This window comes from Theobroma cacao, chromosome 6, assembly GCF_000208745.1.
Source record: "Theobroma cacao cultivar B97-61/B2 chromosome 6, Criollo_cocoa_genome_V2, whole genome shotgun sequence".
NCBI lineage: Eukaryota > Viridiplantae > Streptophyta > Magnoliopsida > Malvales > Malvaceae > Theobroma > Theobroma cacao.
Window position 1 is genome coordinate 22490488 of NC_030855.1, and position 18971 is coordinate 22509458.

Consider the following 18971-nt stretch of genomic DNA (forward strand, 5'->3'; position numbering starts at 1 on the left):
AATTCATGAATATGCACAGATATTTTATTTGGGATGCAGGATATGAAAGGAATCTATTAACAACTATGATTAATTATTACGTAACGTCTGCATGAATATATGTAATTTATTGATTTTAGTGATTTAAGGTAGTTAAGAAACACAATAAATTTATTTAATTATTTATAATTAAAAAACTTTTATAAAAGAACAATTTAGGGATATAATATAATTTGATATGTTTTTTATTTTGTCAAAAAATGCTTTTGAACATGATTCTAAATGTATTTTTGACAAATTATTATAAATTGAATTAGATTAATTATACTAGTATAAAATATATATATATATATATATACACACTCATATTTAATATTATGATATCTGTGTTTATTTATTTGTGGTTATATCTTTTAAATGTTGTTAGGTAAGTGGTGTTTGAGATTTTTTTTATTATATATATTTGTATTTTTAGATTGATTTTGTTTGGTTTAGGTGATGTACTCATTTGAGCTACTTATTTATATAAAAATCACCATATATAATTTCATATAGTTAGGTTCCGTATGGGAGAGAGTTGGAAAATTGAGGGTAAGCTAGGTCTTAATTCAACTAACATTGAGGCTAAATTAATTAAAAAGGGTGATTAATAGGTGTGTCTTTAGGGTGGTTCCAGCTTTTTGAGTGCTAATTAACGTGGTTATCATAACCTGTAATGGGTCATGTTTGTATTAGGATGAAATTTTATCCATAATCTCCAAAGAGATCACAACAATTCCGTTTCATATATATTCAAATGACGAGATAAACCATGGTGGTATCAACGTAATCTCTTCATCACAAGAACTAGGATAAGAAAACCCAAACCATAGGCTTATAATTCATTTATCCTTTTAATTACTTTGCAAAATTTGCACATCGCAATCTCTCCCTTTCGTTTTTTTTTTCTGGCCAAGCTCTGGCTTTCAAGTTTTGATCCCACATGAATTGACATATTAGGTGCATGACCACTTTTGCTTGGGTGCTTTGCATGCCCATTTGAATACGGCATACATGCCTGCATTTTGCAGCTCAAATTTGTCAAAATTGTGGGCAGTTTTTGGATTACTTTTAACTTTTGAAGGCCCTCTCTACAGCATGCTTGCCTTACCCCTCTCAATGCTGAGCTAACACTTGGTTTCTTTTAACTCTTCTTGGCTCTTGCCATTGATATATGTTAGTTGATTGTCAATTGGTACAATCAACATAAATATAATAATTATAAGCAATCTTATACACACCAATAGCCACTTGAACATGAAAGCTTTTAACAAAGTAGAACAGATAATGGGGAAAAAGTTTTTTCTTTTTTAATTTTTTATGAAGAGTAAAATTAGGACCTATAAAGAAAGAAAATGGGTTGAGCAACATTAAAATTCTTCATCAACTGTAATAGTACTAGCTAAGACATTTATAGGATTTCATGTAAACTTCATGAATCTGCCAGCTCTCTCAAGAGTTTCACAACATCATCTGATGACCCAAGGAGATACCTAGCATTCGATCTTTTCCTTGCAACAGAGCAAGAAAAGTAATTGTCCCCTCGAAGGTCAAGTACTGAAGAACCCTCATGGAGTGACATTCTCTCGAGCACCGTTGATTGCGAAGCACCTCCGATTACAGGATAGCCTGTGTTCCTTTCTAAAGTTGACAACGACCGTTGTTTCTTAAGGCGAGCTGCCTTGGACCCACTTTTACTCACTGGCAGCTTTGAAACGGATGTCCTGACGGGTGTTGGTATCTGGGGTCTTACCGGAGCTGGGGCTTCTGAAGGAAGCTCGGGCTCGAAAAAGGTATAGATGTCTTCATCCTGAATCAAATTCCACAAGTGAGCAAACCAAAGATATCTGTATAGGACCTAAAACTTGGTAATTGAAACACACCTTAGCTAGAAAGTGGCCAATACATAGGACATAATCAATGGGTTCCTTCATGCCTTTGTTATGAACTATTTCTCCCAGGATTCGATCAATCGCTGCGCCCTACACATTAATGAAAGCATGACAACATACTACAACCTTGTGATTCTGATTGGAATAGCAGAACAGGTGTGAATGATACCCCTAAGACATACCTTTGTAACACCAACGGCTCTAACCTCAACAGATCGGCTACCTTGGACAACATCAAGAGACGCATTGGAGATTGGACCTGTCCAAAGATGCTGCAACATATCCCTTGCTTGAAGTCTTCCAAACTCAACATCTAGATTTTTAGTTATGTTCAGATAATAAATCAATAAACGTAACAAACCAAGATAAAGCTTAAAAGCATTATGTGATTATTTATATGGAAGGGACAATATGAAATTATTGAAGTTTATTGACGAGGACCTGCATATTTATAGTTCCATATAAGTGAAGTTTCACGGAGCTCAAAATGAGATCGAGGAGTTCTTTCAGTAAAATATTCGAATACGTGCTGAAATCAGGAATAAGCATCAGAAAGTCCAGAGCCTGGAGAACTCCACATGGATTATACTAAACTTAATCTAACTAATGTATGCACCTTAACGCTGTCCACCCAATCCATGTTTAAATTTTCTGGCATTGTTGTCATCCACTCTCCCCCTGTTACTCGTAAAAACATACCATTTTCTGCTGCCAACCACAAGTTGTAATCACCAAAGTTCTGTAGGGCAAATTATTAGTTCACAGATAGAAACACGATTATAGTCAGAAAAATTAGAAATAAGCATACATCATCCAGGACACTTCTGTCACTTCCACTGAGGACAACAATTGTTGTCTTTGGATCATCGCAAAGCTTCTTCAAGGGTTCTTGTAAATCCGGGTGTAACTTAAGCTCCAATTCTTTAATTTGATTGGCCTTCCTCCCAAGGGTATCCACTGGTTCAGTTAAAGTTGCATTGAGTCCCTGTAAACATGGAAGTGCAATCATGAAAATGAAAATGCTAATAATAAGGAGCAGTTTTTCCCTCTTTTCTCTTCCTCAAATGTTCAGAGAGAGACCAGTGGCTCTTTCTACAGTGTTAAATAAAGGAACATACCAGTATCAGCAATCGGTTATTGGATTTTGAGTAACGATCAACAGCAACTTCAATAGGAAGTATTGGTGGAATTTGTCTTAACCTTAATTGGGCTTCAACAATGGTATCATTAAGTTCACTGCAAAAGTAAGCTTCAGAGAGTATAATAACATTGAAACAAGAGATAGACATAAGACAAAGGGCAAGGGAAACCACCCACTCATCCATTATGGAAAGTTCAAATTCCACAGCTTAAATTCCAAGATTTTGAAAAGTAAATTAGTGTTCTCATTCTGTTTTAATATCAAAAAATGAAGGGAAGGGGTTGAACGTAAGGCCTTATTTTCACTCTTACTGTCACATTATGAGCAGTGGTCTCTCCTTCACTTATGTTTTCATCAAAGAAATTACCAGTACTGAGCTATATGATCAGCACCTTACAAAGGTTGCAGCCCATTCTTGAGATGTGTGTGTAGTCACATGCATGAAGTTATGGTGGTGGCGTTTTTCTCTTTCATCAGCTGGCATATTCAAAGCATAGCCAATGGAAGAAGCAACTTCAGTGATATTCCATGGATTAACCAAAATGGCTCCAGCACCAAGAGACTGAGCAGCCCCTGCAAACTAGAAATAAACAGAGAGGTTATTATGAAAATTTAAGCTTCACACTTTGGAAAGAGATTAGATAACCAGATAAATCATATCTGAGTACCTCACTTAGTATAAGTACCCCTTTCTTGGAAGCTTGGCAGGCAACAAACTCATAGCTCACAAGGTTCATTCCATCTCTCGAAGATGTTACAAGAGCAACATCTGCACAATTTTAATTGCCAAAAGATTGGACATGCGTAAGAAAAGTTATCATTCAAAACAAAGAATAGTGATTGAAAATTGCGTTACGGCACATGAGTCAGTACCAGTAACAGCGTATAGTGCACATAATGCGGGAAAGTCAAGAGAACGATCCTGTAAAAGAGTAAGGAAAGCTCTTTAGAAATCTTCGCATTGTCAATCAACAATAACGGACATAAGTCCAGAGAACATGAGCTCAAAACTTATTGAGGCATGTCAAAGCTGATATTAAAGGATGGAGAATGTTTCATCTTCCACAGCTAAAAATATAATCCCTTCAGGAAAAAGAAAGGAGGTAGAAAAAAGAAAAAGTGTTTGATTTCTTCTTCTCTGAGACTATTGTTGCAGTATAAATATTCGCTGCAAGTTAAATCAACTAAATGGACCATTGCTAGGCCTGACAGTAGGTGAGCATTAAACCATTATTTAAGTTCCTTTATCATATTCTAGTGACATATATAAAAAGATAATAAATAAGGTAAAGGCAAACCAGATGATGTATGGGCACAGCAGTAAGAGTTCCAAATCTTCCATTAATGCGCCCAACAATCTCATGGACCTGGCTTGTAAGCTTTTGATCTATGAATCAAGAAAACAAACATGTAAGATTTTGAGGAGGAGGGGAAGAGGGAGAGGGTTGAAAGCAACTTTAAGGTTAGCTAACAAATAATGTCAACATAGTCAAAGAAACCTCCAATTATCAGCAAATGAAATGAAATGATATTCTGAAAAGCACAATCTAATTCTTAAAGCAGGGTAAACTGCGCCTAGAAAAGGATGAAAAAGGACTGAAATAGAGGCAGAATAGTAATGGTGGTAAAAAAGCAATAAGTGACTCAGGAAAACACATTCATTATACAAAACAATCGGATGAAGATGAGATTGATGCTGCATCCTCAACTTTAATCATGTACACAACAATTCATTGTTATGAAAGTCACCATGACATGATGAGAGGGCAAATCAACATATGAGAAGTGCATCTTGAGATACTAGTGTATTATTAAGACAGACTGTGATAATGGTTAACTGCCTTGGCAGTTCTTGTTGCAAAAGTTAAGGGAACGTTTCAAGAAATCTAACAGAAAGAGGAAAAATGTTTGTGAAGAAACATACACTCGGGAACATCAGTCCTGGTAGGGACAGCAATTTGCAAGAGAACCACCTTATCACGCCAATTAGGATTTTCCTCGAGGAATTTTTCAAACGCCAAAATCTTCTGTGGTATTCCCTTGATCATATCAAGCCGATCAACGCCTAACATTACCTTACCATTATGAAACATTAACAATAAGTGACTGATAAACAGTTTGCAAGTCTGTTTCTCTTAAGTCAAACATAAGATTTTAAAATGCCCAATACATTAACAAATATCAGTCAAAGAATATGTGAAAAAGAGTGGGAGAAAGTATTCCCTACCTTTCGGCCAGCAAACCTCTCTTTCAGTTCTTTCATGTGATCTTGGACTTGAGGGAGTTCAAGAGCTCGAATGAACCGATCAGAATCAATTCCTATTGGAAACTGTAATTTCAAGCTCCCATGAAACGAAAGAAAGTGTGGTAAGGAATAATTCCTGTTGGAAACTGGAAATTTTGAAGGTGTTTAGATAATAATAGGAGAAAGAGAGCAAGATCAACTAATACATACTGCGGCTACACGAGTCAGCTTTCCTTGATCCTCTACTCCTTCAGGTGTCCCCTCCAGCCCAAGAATACGAGTACAAGCACTAACAAAATGCCTTGCATAGTCATATGTATGGAAGCTGGAAGGTCAACATACCAGCAATTAAAACAATACTATAGTAATGGCCTTGAGGACTTGACATAAAATAATTTTGGCAGAAAGAAACAGATTACACAGAGTTATAGCAGGGTCCATTAAAACCGACATCACAGTTTAGCGCATTGTTTAAAAAATTCATGATTTTGCTTAACTCACAACATGTCAAAACAGGGATGATTGAATTTGATCTCTTTTGACAATCAAGGGCACTACTATCCAGAGCAGAGCACTGCAGATAAAAAGGGTTCAGCTTAAACGATTTTTAACCCCTGCTTCTAAATTCAACCTCTAGGGAATTAGAGAACTTTTGGTATCATATATTGGCTAAAGATGATGGTTTGGTATCAAAGAAAGGAGAAAAACAAACCTTGAAACTTCATGATTCTGCAGAGAGAACACATGTGATTCAATGTTAGCTTTCTTGCTGTTCTTATGTTTGTTTGTTACCTTTCTGCTGGTCATTAAGGGAGGGGATAAAACCTGAGTCGAATCCCAGCCTAAGGTCCACTAGCTTTGCTCAGCCAAATCCAAAGTACATTATTAGTACTAGATTTAGTGAAAATTTGAACACCTTCCTAGACATGCAAACTAAGCTCAATCCAGATGCCCTAGAAATAAATACCAATACAAAAACATAGAAAGAAAACCAAGATAATAGCATTTGCTTGTCTGTATAATGCCAGAAAACAAAATGATCTCACCCAACTAAATCAGCAGCAAGAACAGATCTCAGCAGCTCTGATCGAGATGGCAGTGTCCTATGGATTTCAGAAGATGGAAAAGGAGTATGCAGAAACCAACCGACTTTCATTTTATTGTTACGTTCTTTAAGACATTTTGGAAGAAACATTAGGTGGTAATCATGGCACCAAACCACATCTCCTTCTTCATAATGTTCATTGACCACATCAGCAAACATCTGGTTTGCTTTCTTATAAGCATCAAGCTGAGATTGAAAACTTCTAGTAGTTGCAAGGCGGTCTTCTTGCGGAAGTCCAAGATAGTGAAACAGCGGCCACAATATGTTGTTACAATATCCATTATAATACTGATGAACAATTTCTTCATCAAGAAATACCGGTATACATCTCTGCATTAAGCAAAGCACAGAGTTAAACACTAACGCTTCATTTTCAAGATTACCAATTACATAAGAAGATAGGAGTAACCTTTTCAGCTAAAGCTTTAGTCAATGCCTTCTGTCCAATTTCATCAGGGACATTTACACCAGCCCAACCAATCCATCTGGTTTCAAATTCCTTCACACCTTCATAACAAAACATGGCAACCGAACAATTGAAAAATGAATTTTCAAAGGAGAAAAAAACCGCAATGTAAAAGAATTGAAGTGATCATTTTTACCAAGAAGTGCAGTGACTAAGCCTCCTACACTCATCTCAAGTTGCCATGAATCCTCCCCTCGCCTAACCGCGGAAACCGGCAGCCTATTAGCGACCACCAATAACCGCTGTTTGGAACCGTCGAAAGAAACCCTGCCAGCTGAAACCGTTTCCAAGGATTCTTCATCGTTGAACCAAGTTGAAGTTTCAGCATCAGGTGAGGAAGGGTCATTGGTTGATGACTCTGTTTCTCCTTCATTTAAAGACTTGTTGAATTTCCTCAACTCCCTCTCTCTAAGAAGCCTTTCCAATCTCGTTCTTGGTGTGCCAGGACTACAGTTATATTTGTTCCCTGGCATTCCGTTGGTTTGTAACAAAGCCTAACAAACCAAACAAAATATACAAATTACAAACAAACAAAACTAATAATACAAGAAAATAAAAAAGAAAGCGTGCGTTTCATTTACCAGATTCTTATCTTTACGCAGAATGCAGATCTCTTGGGATGAAATTGACATTCATGGGGATGAGAAAAAAGGGTAATACGGAGAAGAGGAGGAGGAGAGCGCAAGTTGGCAAAATGCGGATATTTTGGGAGGCTAAGGCTGTGGCTACCAAAACTAATAGCCAAAGAGTTCAGAGAAAAGAGAAAAATCTATCACCATATACACAGATAGATTTATATCATCAGCATCATCTTCATAGAATTTTGTTATCCAAACCATTTTGCCATTTGAGAAGAGGCCAACACGCTTCCTTTTTCTTGCATTTTCATCTCAGGCCATGCAGCAACCACCTCAGCAGGATTTTGCCAAGCCTTTGCTTTTTGGAATTTGTGCGTGTGTGCGTGTTTTTTTTTTATAAAGAAAAATCCCAAAGAGATAAGTCGACGCATATATTAGGAATCATATTTTCTCATTAAATAGAATCAAAACAAATAATTTATTACCAATTGAGTTAATATGTCATTACTCGAATTTAATTTATATTTATATATAGCACATCATGATATTTCTTTCCTTTTTTTTTAGAATTTAAGAATAAAAATGCCAGCTTTATAAAATTGAGATTCGTAAAACTAGAAGGATCTTGATTCCTGGAGCAAAATAAAAAATATTGTCCCCTCTTTGTCCGTTGAACGTGCCATTTTTTTTTAATATTTATCTCATTTTTTTATATAGTTTAACTTAGAATAGAAGATTTGGATTTTAATTGTCATTTTTGGAAATTTTGACTATTGCAGATTAATTAATCATTTTTTATATATAAATTTCTTAGCTTATGATAGTTGAATTTATGAAAAAAAATATAAAATAAGTTGGTCATCCACACTTGGCTTACGTAACAAAACCTTTCACTATTTCGATTTTAACTTTTGTTTAATCATTTAAAAAAATTATTCGGAACTTAATTTAAAAAAAAAAAAAACTTATCCCCAAAATTTAGATTTTAGACATCACTCTTCACGTGTGAAATTGAAAGAGATCCATATATATTGAGTCACAATCACTCACTTTTCCCATATTAAAAAATATATGATTGTATTTTGCCATTATTCGTAGAAAAATCTAAACTGTCAGAAGATAATTTTTTCTTTCTTTTGCTTTTTTTTAATCAATGAAAACGATTTTAAATTTCGAGAATTAATTTTAATATGTGGAAAAAAAAATTCCTTTTCTATGCTTTAGGGAGTGTGAACCATTCACTACAACAAATCATTAAAGTGACCAAATATTTATTTTGAATTGGAAAATTCATTGAGAAAGTCAACCATTCTTGACCTTAAACTTGATTAATCAATAAATTGGAACTGATTCATGCCAAATTTATTGTGTTATAATTTTCAAAGCAAATTATGACTGAAGTTGACTTAATTTGAAATATATATATGTCTAAGTAATCCCAAAATTAATTCAAAAAGAGTTAATGATTTGATTCACCGAACTAAATAATCGTCTCTTAGATATTTGAAAGACGATTGTGAATTTGTACTTACCATAATAAGAACAAATTTTAATCAATGACAATGAATAGGGAAAAAAGAAAGGAAATCAAGGGAATATCTGGTTGATGTAGAAAGCAGAAGAACATTGGCAAATCTTGTCTGGCTAAGCTTGAGGGAAGAAGAAAGTTATAATAGCAGCAAATAATATATATCTATATATATAATGAGGGGGCATTGGAAAAGGATAGAATGTGAAGAAATTTTGCAGGTCACGTTGTTTTCATTCCTATGAAAGGCAAAGTGGCGTTTTCTTTGATTGCAATGGTGGCCAGAAGATTTCGATAGAAGTCGACGTGAAAGGAAATACTTACTCTCAGAAACTCAAATTATTAATTATGGACCCTCACAATGATTTCGCAATTGGGCACCCAAAAATCCAAAACAAAATGATTGCAAATTTTTTCAATGAGTAGTACCAATTTAAGCCTCAAAATGCTGTCTGATGAATTCAATCACAGATTTGTATAATTTTGTTCAGTCTAATTGTTAATACAGTATGGGTCTATGGGACACATTTGTTTCATCGTTTCAGACTTATCTGTTGTTGCTTTCATTCAATTATTGTTGGCGAAGAAGAAGGCAGATATCTAAATTCACTTTTGCGTGTTTTGGGTCTTAATGGATCCATTTATATGAGCCCAGTCCAATCACAGGCCCTGTTGCGGCCTCCATTCACCGTCTTCGTCTCCTCTAAAAAAATCACGGCGGTACTTCTCGTCAACAGTCAAAAACTTAACCGCGTTGAATCAACGGCCATGGCTTCACCACCACGCGCGAGCGCCCTACTTTTCTTCCTTCTCGCCACCACCGTATTACAACCCGTAAACTCCCTCTCTTACTCTCAATACAAATCCCTATGCTCCCTCTCTCACTCCCTCCTGACGCGCGTGGCCAACTTACGTTCCGCACGCGGGGACGCGGCTGGCTCGAACCGGGCGAGGCTCGTCGCCGAGAAGCTGGAGCGATGGCAAGGGGTGGGGTTTTGGGGCGCGGCGTGGTCGGTGGGATGGGACTACGTTTGGAACTACGCCTGGAGGGGGAATTTAAATTACGGGGAAATCGATGGCGTCGTATCGGATTTGAACCAGTTAGGGAGGATGTTGGGCGAGTTGAGTCGGTCCAACTCGGAGATGGAGAGGGCTAGCTGGATCGCACGGAATTACGGAAATGCCCTCGCGGTTTCGAAGCGGATGTTGAACCGCCTCCTCAAAGCGTTCAAAAGATCGGTACGTTTATTTTTTTTTTTGTCAGAAAACTGGAATTAAAAATTTTAAAATGGTGTAATTACTTACTTAATTTATTTAATTTTATTTTGGTTGCATATATTGGAAAATTGGGCAGGGGGCATTAAGAGAAGTGATTGAAACAGTGGAAAGAGAAGTAGTGGAAGGAGGTTTATTGAGGGACTGCTTGGAAATTGGGAGTAATGACTTGAAAGGATTGGTTCAAATTTTCAAGGAGTTATCTTCGCAGTTTTTTTCTGCTTCTGATTACTCCCAAGAGTTGTGACAAAGGAGGACATAATTATTGTGATCCTTTTGTGTAATATAATTTCAGTTTTTTTTTTTTTTTAATTTTAAAGATAACCTTTCCCTTGTTGAGCAAGTCTCAACTCAGATTTAACAGCCCAAGTGACGTGGACTCCATCCAGTTCATGGGCGGCCCATGCGTGTACAGCCCATGGTGCTCGCGGCGGGAGTGTGTATCTTATGTGCGCAGCGTGTGCAAGTTTAAACGCCAGACGGATATTAACTAAAACTCCAAACCCGTGATATGGGGCTCCGCCCATGGGTCTAGGCTAACACCTCTAAAGGTAAATGTAAGATGATGATAGTAAAATGAACCCACAAGTGGTGGATAACATGCGTTGGGCTCGTACCTAGAAATAAAGGAAGCGGCTTGGCATTTTCATAACATAAAAGAAATGGTCATTAATAAGTCATGTGGCGGGTGGTCGGTTAAATCAAAAAATTATTAAAAAAAATCAAAACATGCTATTTGGACATGATCATATCCGTAAGTCGATGAATGTCTTTGCGTTCATTTCACCAATACTCCTATTAATTATGAAATTATCCAAACCCACAAATCACAAGGTAGATAATATATTGATTATGAAGTACAGTTTCAATATTGAGTTGGAATGCATCTTCATTATGTCGCAGATGATACGGATGGGAAAGTAGGGAAGAAATTAAGGATTTAACGCATACTTACGCTTGAATACATATAAAACCGTTCACATGGTACCCAACTTATTGTTCCATCCTCCATGGATGTCGATGATCTACGTTTTCTGCACTGCATTTGTGACTCGTAAGACCGACGCTGAAGGTCAACGACGAGCCAGCCAGTACACAGCTGATGTGCAACAATGCGTTGCCCTGGAAGACCCATGTTACTCGGTATGACTTCGTCTCTCCTACATTAAATTTGGTTACCCACTAGCATTAATGACTCTGGCTGCTTGATTCATATTTCAAGACATACGTACACGCACCGTCATATTCATTGCTGCTCCAGATCTTGATCGTCGAATTTGCATTTTTATTATCTTGGTTTTGAATTGAAGTAAATGTTTCCCTTTCAAAGAGCGACTATTGTACAGTTTCTCATTCAATTTCCTGTAAGGCACTGAGTTGAGAAGATCAAAGTAAACGCAAAATAAATAGGAAAAGCCGAAAGGGTGTTACTTATCTATACAGGAATAGGTAGGTGGCAAATTTGATAAAACGCGAATCCCATTTATATCGATCCGAAATTGAATTCGTTTCAATTCAAAATCGAAAGTGTTATAGTTCAAAGTACCAATGCGATTTTAACTTAAAACGAATCAAATCTAAAACAACTTCAAATCTTAAATCGATCCAATTTAAAGTTAGTAAACATTTATAATTAAATGATCTTGTCAAAAATAATAAATATATAAATGATAAACCGTTTTTTTTTAAATAAAAATTTTAAATTTTTTCAAAAATATGATATTATTATAATTATTATTATATAATAATAGTAATCTATTTTTAACCTTTTCAATGTTGAATATTTGAGTTGGATTATGAAGTTAAGTTAAAGACACTAAATATGATTACCAAACGATTTTTTTTTTGCCACCTTTATTATTTACAATAATTAATCATATAAAATGATTGTATTAATTTAACGTTTGAATATTTTAATTTCATATGTAACTAATCATGTGGAAAATTAAAAATAAGGAAATTTTCGGAAAGTTTTTTTGATTTCTTATAATTTTAGATTAATTAATTTGAATATTTTAAATATTATGATTTTAAATTTCTTATAATTCATAAGTATTACTGTTAGGTCAATTAATTGATTCATTGAATGATATATTTTTACTAAGTATGTATTTTTTTTTATGAATGTTAATTGGTATTTTTTTAATAATATCTACTATTCATTCTAATTGGACATTTGTTTGTATGATTATATGTATTGTTAATGTTTATGTTCATGACTAAACCAGAAAAATTAAAAAACTTGACACAAAAATTATAATGATTAAAAACATAAAAATGGAAGCACATAAAATACTAATAATGAGTTTATAATATAGATAAAACTATAACATCATTTATATCATAAATATTTTTACAAATATTTATCAATTTCTTAAATTTTAAAATTTTTATCTTAAATTTGTCAAATTAATCAATGATATTGACACGATATCTATTACGAAAAAAGATGAAATTATTTATTATATTCGAATTTATAAAAATGTTTATAATTTATATGAATTTCAGAATAACACAAAAATTTATTTGATTTGAACTGAAGTGAACTCGAGTGCAAAATAACCCGAAATCCAAGAAGAACCCGACCCAGACCTGTGCAATCTGCTCAATTGCCGCTTCCAGGAATAGGACCACAAGACAAGAGGTTTTGGTCAGTGCCTCAGTGTGATGGCATGTGACTGAGTAGCCATTTTTCTTCTCCGCAGGCCAAGTTGATGAGATGTCAAGCTTTTGGCGATTTGACTTTCGTGAAAAGGCTGCAGTTGGGGTAGCTTATAGACGTTGAATTGGTGAGGATGAAAGCTCATTAACAGCAAAATGTGAGTAAAATGGGCCATTAAACGATGTGCACATCATCATTCAATGGCGTAGGTAGAGTATTAATTAGGGCAGCAATCTAATTTACCTTTTTCTTTTCATTGATTATAAGGATAGGGTGTAATTGATGCATGAATATGATTGATTACTCCATTCAGAAACCTATCAGCATCATCTCATATAAAATTGAGTTGTGGGAAAGAACGTAAAAGCTTCACTTTAATGCAGACCAATGAAATCAACACTGACCATATATAACATAAGCTAATTAACAGAAACTCTGAATTTTCTTATATGTAAATCAGAAATTAAGGTAAAGTTATCGCTAGCATTAATGCATGAAAAGCCTTGGGATCATGCAAAATAGAAATCTTGATCACTTAATTGGTAGTTGACGATTCAAAGCCGGACATGGTTTTCCTCTCTTCTCTCTCTCTCTCTCTCATGGAGTTACAAGTCCAAACTTGATGCAGGAGAGACGTTGGGTACTATAAGTTTGTCTAAATTTTGCATTATAGTACAAAATTACATCATAAAAGCCTCTCCTTCAACGCGTATTATTCCTGTTTGCCACTCTCCGTGTGGCACTTTGGTGGTTTAATTAGTATCATTAAAACAAATCTATAGCAAAATGTAGAATCCTAACACTAGGAGAATTGCCTTTTTCCATAATCATGATGATGATCATACATTCATACTTCTTTAGACAAAACAAATAAAGAACAAAAAGGGAAAAAAAAAATATATGATACTATATGCGAGCTGACTGTGTGGACCGACAAGTTCTTTGGTTCGAGTAAAATCAAACTCCGCAAGAAATTCAAAGCTGAGAGAGAGGTGCAAATGCAATGCCGGCCTTGGGGAACAGACTCCTCACATTATCTCCGCGTGAAATTAATGCATCTAACCTACTCCTTCAACTGTAAAAGCTAAAAACAATATCACTTGCCTTGTCTTTTGATGACTGAATAATTAGCTTCGATCTGCACTCATTTTTGTCGGTATATATACTTACCTGTTGGCATTTGTATTCCTTACCAGATGCCATCATTCCCTTAGGCTTACTCCACACGTTTCCAGCATTCTTTTTGAGCTTCTGATTCTTACCATTTGAGTAATTAAAATGGAGAAATGGTGGGGGGTGCTTGGGGTGGTGTTGGTTTTGAATTTGAGCTTTGGGGTTAGAGGGGCACCGCAAGTTCCTTGTTACTTCATTTTTGGGGATTCCTTGGTGGACAATGGGAATAATAATCAACTGTCGTCGTTGGCTAGAGCTAATTACTTGCCTTATGGGATTGACTTCCCTAATGGACCGACCGGAAGGTTTTCCAACGGTAAAACTACTATCGATGTCATAGGTGAGCTCCTAATTATCAAGTCTCTTTCTCTTCATCATCTGTTTGACTATACTCGATTTCTTTCACTAGTGTCTCTTTGAAAGCAACCGAATGAATAGACCAGATTAGATAACGATTTTATAGAGCTGATTGTTGCATGGTTAATATTTGAAACTTCAATCTGAAAAGTGACAACAGTAGTGCAATGGCATGTTATCAATTTAACAGTATTCTTCTATCTACAGCTGAACTTTTGGGCTTTGACAATTACATTCCTCCTTACTCAACCGTAAGTGGTAGACAAATACTGGGAGGGGTTAATTATGCATCCGCGGCTGCCGGAATCAGAGAAGAGACTGGACAGCAACTGGTAATGAACTGGCTAGCTTAACATTGAATAGTTTCTTGAATCACCTATAACTATATTGCATCATTATCCAAACTAAATTTTCTTCTATCTGCAAACTTCACTAGGGAGGTCGGATCAGTTTCAGCGGGCAAGTCAGAAATTACCGAGAAACAGTTTCGCAAGTGGTGAACTTGCTAGGAGATGAAGACACAGCAGCAAATTATTTGAGCAAGTGCATTTACTCAATCGGATTGGGCAGCAACGACTACCTTAACAACTATTTCATGCCCGCCTTTTACTCAACCAGCAGGCAATATAACCCCGAGCAATATGCTGACGTTCTCATTCAACAATACACTGAGCAGCTTCAAGTTAGTATATATTTTCCATTTTCTTTTTCCAACCAAGCTCCTTAATGTGATTGTTATAATGAAATGCTGTGGATGTTCCAGGATTTGTACAACTACGGTGCAAGGAAGTTTGTGCTGGTTGGGTTGGGTCAGATAGGGTGCAGCCCAAACGAACTGGCTCAAAATAGCGGAGATGGTAGAACTTGTGTGGAGAGGATCAACGATGCCAACCGGATTTTCAATAGCAAGCTTAGAGCTCTGGTTGATCAATTCAACAACAACAATTCTGATGCAAAATTCATCTACATTAATGCTTATGGAATTTTCCAAGACATAACAAGCAACCCTGCAGCTTACGGTAAATAACATCTTGAAAACGTTAAATGAGTACCTATGGACACTCTAAAAAGGCTTTAAGGGACTCTTTAATACCAATAACTAATGTAATTTACCTTGGTCAATGTCAGGTTTCAAGGTGACAAATGCAGGGTGTTGTGGGGTGGGGAGGAACAATGGGCAAATTACCTGCTTGCCTTACCAAACCCCATGCCAAAACAGGGATGAGTACCTGTTTTGGGATGCTTTTCATCCAGGTGAGGCTGCCAATGTGATCATTGGAAGGAGATCATACAGTGCTCAGTCTTCCTCTGACGCTTACCCGATCGACATCCGCCGTCTTGCCCAGCTCTGAAGATGGAGACGAGGTTTTTGGTAGGATAATAAATATTTATAAAATAGATAATTATTTCATATGATTCAAACTCTTTTTGTGTATTTCTAAGTTTGTTACAATCATTAGTGTCATCGTTCTAAGGGATGTGGCAATTAATTATAATGTCAAATATCAGAGTCTATGTTGTGGGTGTGTCTTTGTGAAAGTAATGTAAAATTTTGGCTTGTAATGCTAAAGGCTTTTGAATTTGGACCACTGAGAGTGAGTAGAAATCATATCATAAATGGAAAATATGATACTCTGAACTACAATAATTGCAGCCCTCTTTTTTCTACAATATTGCTTCGCGTCGTCAGAAAGATTTCTTCTAGGATCTTCATATTCAACCAAATATAAAGAATTAAAAATATCCTATTGGTGGTGAATTTATGGACATGACAATGGCAAGGGTGGGAAGGAAACAGAAATAGAAGAGCTATTCAAAAAAAAAAAAAACAGAAATAGAAAAGAACAATATAGATTAAAGGAAAAGGGATTAAAAAAATCAAAATTAAGTTATGTATTTAAATATTTCAATCAAGTTTTGATACATTAATTTTAATTTGTAGTAAAATAATGACAGAACATTGACGAAAATTTTATCTACGAAATAAATTGATCAATATTCAATTGAACATAAAAAAGATAAATGATGCCAATTTTTTTTTAATATTATTAAATTATATCGGTAATTCAAAAATATAAAATTACGTTATGTTTCTAAGTTGAATATCTATATCATGTTACTATCAAAGTACATCTGCTATTCAAATCATATATGAAGATTGCGAAGTAATTATGCAATGCACATATATATATATATATATATATTTTAAGTAAAAAAAAATTGCAACAAGTTGTTATCAAGTCCAAAGTTTGGACCAGAACTACCAGTCCTTAAGGCCCATCTTCTTTCCCTTGGTCTGCCTTTCCCAAACCCTTTTTGCTTTTTAAAAAAACAGAACACTTGTTGAAAAATTATTTTATATAAATGATACTATCATGTAATTGTTCTACACGAAAATTTGGGCCCCATCAGAATGCTTGTCCGCACGATGTCTAAACAAAATTTCAGGTCCCTTACACATGAAAGAGTATGTTTGCCATTAGCCTTGAACAATAGGCTGGCATGCTATGGCGCATCGCAAGCAACCCCCGAGCTTTTGCTATTCACGTACGGATCCCTCTCCCAGGTTCATTCCTAACCTCACAATCAATCCTCATTTTTGCCATTTAATTTCCTCGTTGTATATCAACCTTGCACTTCTTTTCTTCATCTTTGTTTTCCTTCTTTCTCTTCTGAACTTGATTTGTAGATTTGACTCGTTGGATATCGCATGTAACAAGAAACTGTGTGGGGTGATTCTTCTTCTCCTGGGGGTTTCAAACTTGCAACAAATCGAACCTCGGAAACCAAAAGTGCCCTGTTATTTTATCTTCGGAGACTCTTTGGTTGATCCTGGAAATAATAATGAGCTTTCTACTTCAGCTAAATCCAATTACCCACCCTATGGAATTGACTTTCCTCATGGATCCACTGGAAGGTTTTCCAATGGTCGAACTGCTCCAGATTTTTTTGGTCTGCCCTTCCTCTCTGTCTACTGACTCCATTTTCATTAACCAGATCAGGGTTTTTGTTAAATTATGATTCCTTGATCCTGATACATTGTATTTCATTTCAGTTTTTATATGTTTGTTTTTCAATTACTGTTAGAGGATATATATCATTCCTCTGATTACAGCTCAATATTTGGGTTTTGAGAATATCATTCCTCCCTTTACTACTGCTAAGGGCGAGGAGATACTCCAAGGTGTCAATTATGCATCCGGCTCAGCAGGAATTCGTGATGAAACTGGGACAAAATTGGTAAATTGATACCCTACACATGCATAGCCGCGTTCAGAGACTTGAAAATGATCAACAATGTTCTCAAAGGAAGCCTAAAGTAACCATTCTAATGTGTTTTTCTGTCACAGGGCATTAACATTGGCTTAAACAAGCAGTTAGAGAACTACAATATCACAATCTCATTCATTGTTAGCATACTCAAAGCTAAAGACTCGGCAACCAAGTACCTGAACCAGTACTTATATTCAGTCGGAATGGGAAGCAATGATTACATTAACAATTACTTCAAGCCTGGTTATTCCACTAGCACAAAATTTATCCCGGAGCAATACGCCACAATTCTTATTGAGCAATATTCTCAGCAGTTAACGGTAATCCAATCCTGCCAATCAATTCTCTCAAATCGATTAACAACATAGAAATTCCATATCTCCATTATTGACAATCAGCTTCTTTTGCTGTTCCTTGTTAGACTTTGTATAGTTCAGGAGCAAGGAAGGTGGCCTTGGGTGGACTGGGACCGATGGGGTGCACCCCAGATGCAGTAGCTTCTCATGAAACATATGGCAAATTATGTGTGGAGGAAATGAACAACGCCGTCCGAATTTTCAATGACAAGCTCAAGCAACTCGTTGATGAGCTTCATGAAAAATTCAAGGATGCAAAGTTTATCTTTTTGGATAACTTTGGGGGGTTGATTAAACATATTTCTATATTAGGTGTAGTATAGATTCTCAATATTCGATCACAAATTTTGATTGAATGCTCATTTTAGAATTTAACATTTATCAAAATTTTCATTTCAATATTTAACAAACATTACATGTTTCATTCTTGTATTATAGCAATTGTTTTTCCAATTTTTGGTCATAACTTAACGTTTATTCTTGCGAATCTCAGGTACTAACTATAAAATCACTGGATGCTGTGAGGTCGTCAAGGAAACTGGTCAATGTGTCCCCAACACAGCTCCATGTAGGAACAGTAATTTATTCATTTTCTTTGATTCTTTTCATCCTTCCGAAGCTGCGAACCCTGTAACTGCAACAAGCCAAATTACTTCTCTCCACGGTCTTTTTGACACAAATGGTTTTGGGTATTCCTGACCTGATACCCTGATTACTCACCAGTAGGCAAGGAGCTGTTGCTTTCTTCCCAAAACTGTGATGAAATCATTGCTGCTTTTGTATTTCGTTTTTCCATTTTGACTAATGGTACATATGATGAAGAACCTTAAGGGCGTAACTCCCTAACGAGCAATATGAAGTGAATTACGGTTCATTTTCATTGGTTCAATATGACTGAGAAT

The 18971-nt window shown here is 35.8% G+C and overlaps 4 protein-coding genes across 4 annotated transcripts; 3 read left to right on the forward strand and 1 right to left on the reverse strand.

The window, feature by feature from the left end:
- LOC18596595 (alpha,alpha-trehalose-phosphate synthase [UDP-forming] 1) lies at nucleotides 1379-7824 on the reverse strand. The gene is made up of 18 exons (XM_007025182.2): nucleotides 7449-7824; nucleotides 7004-7361; nucleotides 6811-6908; nucleotides 6343-6731; nucleotides 5507-5621; nucleotides 5279-5380; nucleotides 4976-5126; nucleotides 4350-4438; nucleotides 3925-3973; nucleotides 3720-3820; nucleotides 3444-3631; nucleotides 3029-3146; nucleotides 2719-2895; nucleotides 2527-2649; nucleotides 2352-2439; nucleotides 2093-2223; nucleotides 1902-2000; nucleotides 1379-1828 (listed from the first exon to the last, which is right to left on the reverse strand). Exons 1-18 carry the CDS (start codon nucleotides 7497-7499, stop codon nucleotides 1451-1453), a joined length of 2805 nt encoding a protein of 934 aa, XP_007025244.2. The 5' UTR covers nucleotides 7500-7824; the 3' UTR covers nucleotides 1379-1450.
- LOC18596596 lies at nucleotides 9482-10560 on the forward strand. Its single transcript, XM_007025185.2, has 2 exons — nucleotides 9482-10212; nucleotides 10328-10560. Exons 1-2 carry the CDS (start codon nucleotides 9619-9621, stop codon nucleotides 10493-10495), a joined length of 762 nt encoding a protein of 253 aa, XP_007025247.2. The 5' UTR covers nucleotides 9482-9618; the 3' UTR covers nucleotides 10496-10560.
- Nucleotides 14080-16029, forward strand: LOC18596597 (GDSL esterase/lipase At5g45670). Its single transcript, XM_018123316.1, has 5 exons — nucleotides 14080-14423; nucleotides 14648-14772; nucleotides 14877-15122; nucleotides 15204-15459; nucleotides 15569-16029. The coding sequence occupies exons 1-5, from the start codon at nucleotides 14189-14191 to the stop codon at nucleotides 15790-15792; spliced, it is 1086 nt and encodes a 361-aa protein (XP_017978805.1). The 5' UTR covers nucleotides 14080-14188; the 3' UTR covers nucleotides 15793-16029.
- Nucleotides 16746-18958, forward strand: LOC18596598 (GDSL esterase/lipase At5g45670). Its single transcript, XM_007025187.2, has 6 exons — nucleotides 16746-17006; nucleotides 17130-17392; nucleotides 17556-17680; nucleotides 17791-18033; nucleotides 18135-18381; nucleotides 18563-18958. The coding sequence occupies exons 1-6, from the start codon at nucleotides 16948-16950 to the stop codon at nucleotides 18766-18768; spliced, it is 1143 nt and encodes a 380-aa protein (XP_007025249.2). The 5' UTR covers nucleotides 16746-16947; the 3' UTR covers nucleotides 18769-18958.

Bases quoted from the DNA above. Each gene is read 5' to 3' on its own strand.
- LOC18596595 (XM_007025182.2), bottom strand. From the start codon at position 7,499: ATGTCAATTTCATCCCAAGAGATCTGCATTCTGCGTAAAGATAAGAAT. The intron at 2,896-3,028 runs GTATGTTCCTTT...CCATGTTTACAG, and splicing joins ATAACCGATTGCTGATACTG to GGACTCAATGCAACTTTAAC. The intron at 2,224-2,351 runs GTCCTCGTCAAT...CTAAAAATCTAG, and splicing joins ATGGAACTATAAATATGCAG to ATGTTGAGTTTGGAAGACTT.
- LOC18596596 (XM_007025185.2), top strand. From the start codon at position 9,619: ATGAGCCCAGTCCAATCACAGGCCCTGTTGCGGCCTCCATTCACCGTC. The intron at 10,213-10,327 runs GTACGTTTATTT...AAAATTGGGCAG, and splicing joins TCAAAGCGTTCAAAAGATCG to GGGGCATTAAGAGAAGTGAT.
- LOC18596597 (XM_018123316.1), top strand. From the start codon at position 14,189: ATGGAGAAATGGTGGGGGGTGCTTGGGGTGGTGTTGGTTTTGAATTTG. The intron at 14,773-14,876 runs GTAATGAACTGG...AAACTTCACTAG, and splicing joins AAGAGACTGGACAGCAACTG to GGAGGTCGGATCAGTTTCAG. The intron at 15,123-15,203 runs GTTAGTATATAT...TGGATGTTCCAG, and splicing joins AATACACTGAGCAGCTTCAA to GATTTGTACAACTACGGTGC.
- LOC18596598 (XM_007025187.2), top strand. From the start codon at position 16,948: ATGGCGCATCGCAAGCAACCCCCGAGCTTTTGCTATTCACGTACGGAT. The intron at 17,007-17,129 runs GTTCATTCCTAA...CTTGATTTGTAG, and splicing joins CGTACGGATCCCTCTCCCAG to ATTTGACTCGTTGGATATCG. The intron at 17,681-17,790 runs GTAAATTGATAC...TTTCTGTCACAG, and splicing joins ATGAAACTGGGACAAAATTG to GGCATTAACATTGGCTTAAA.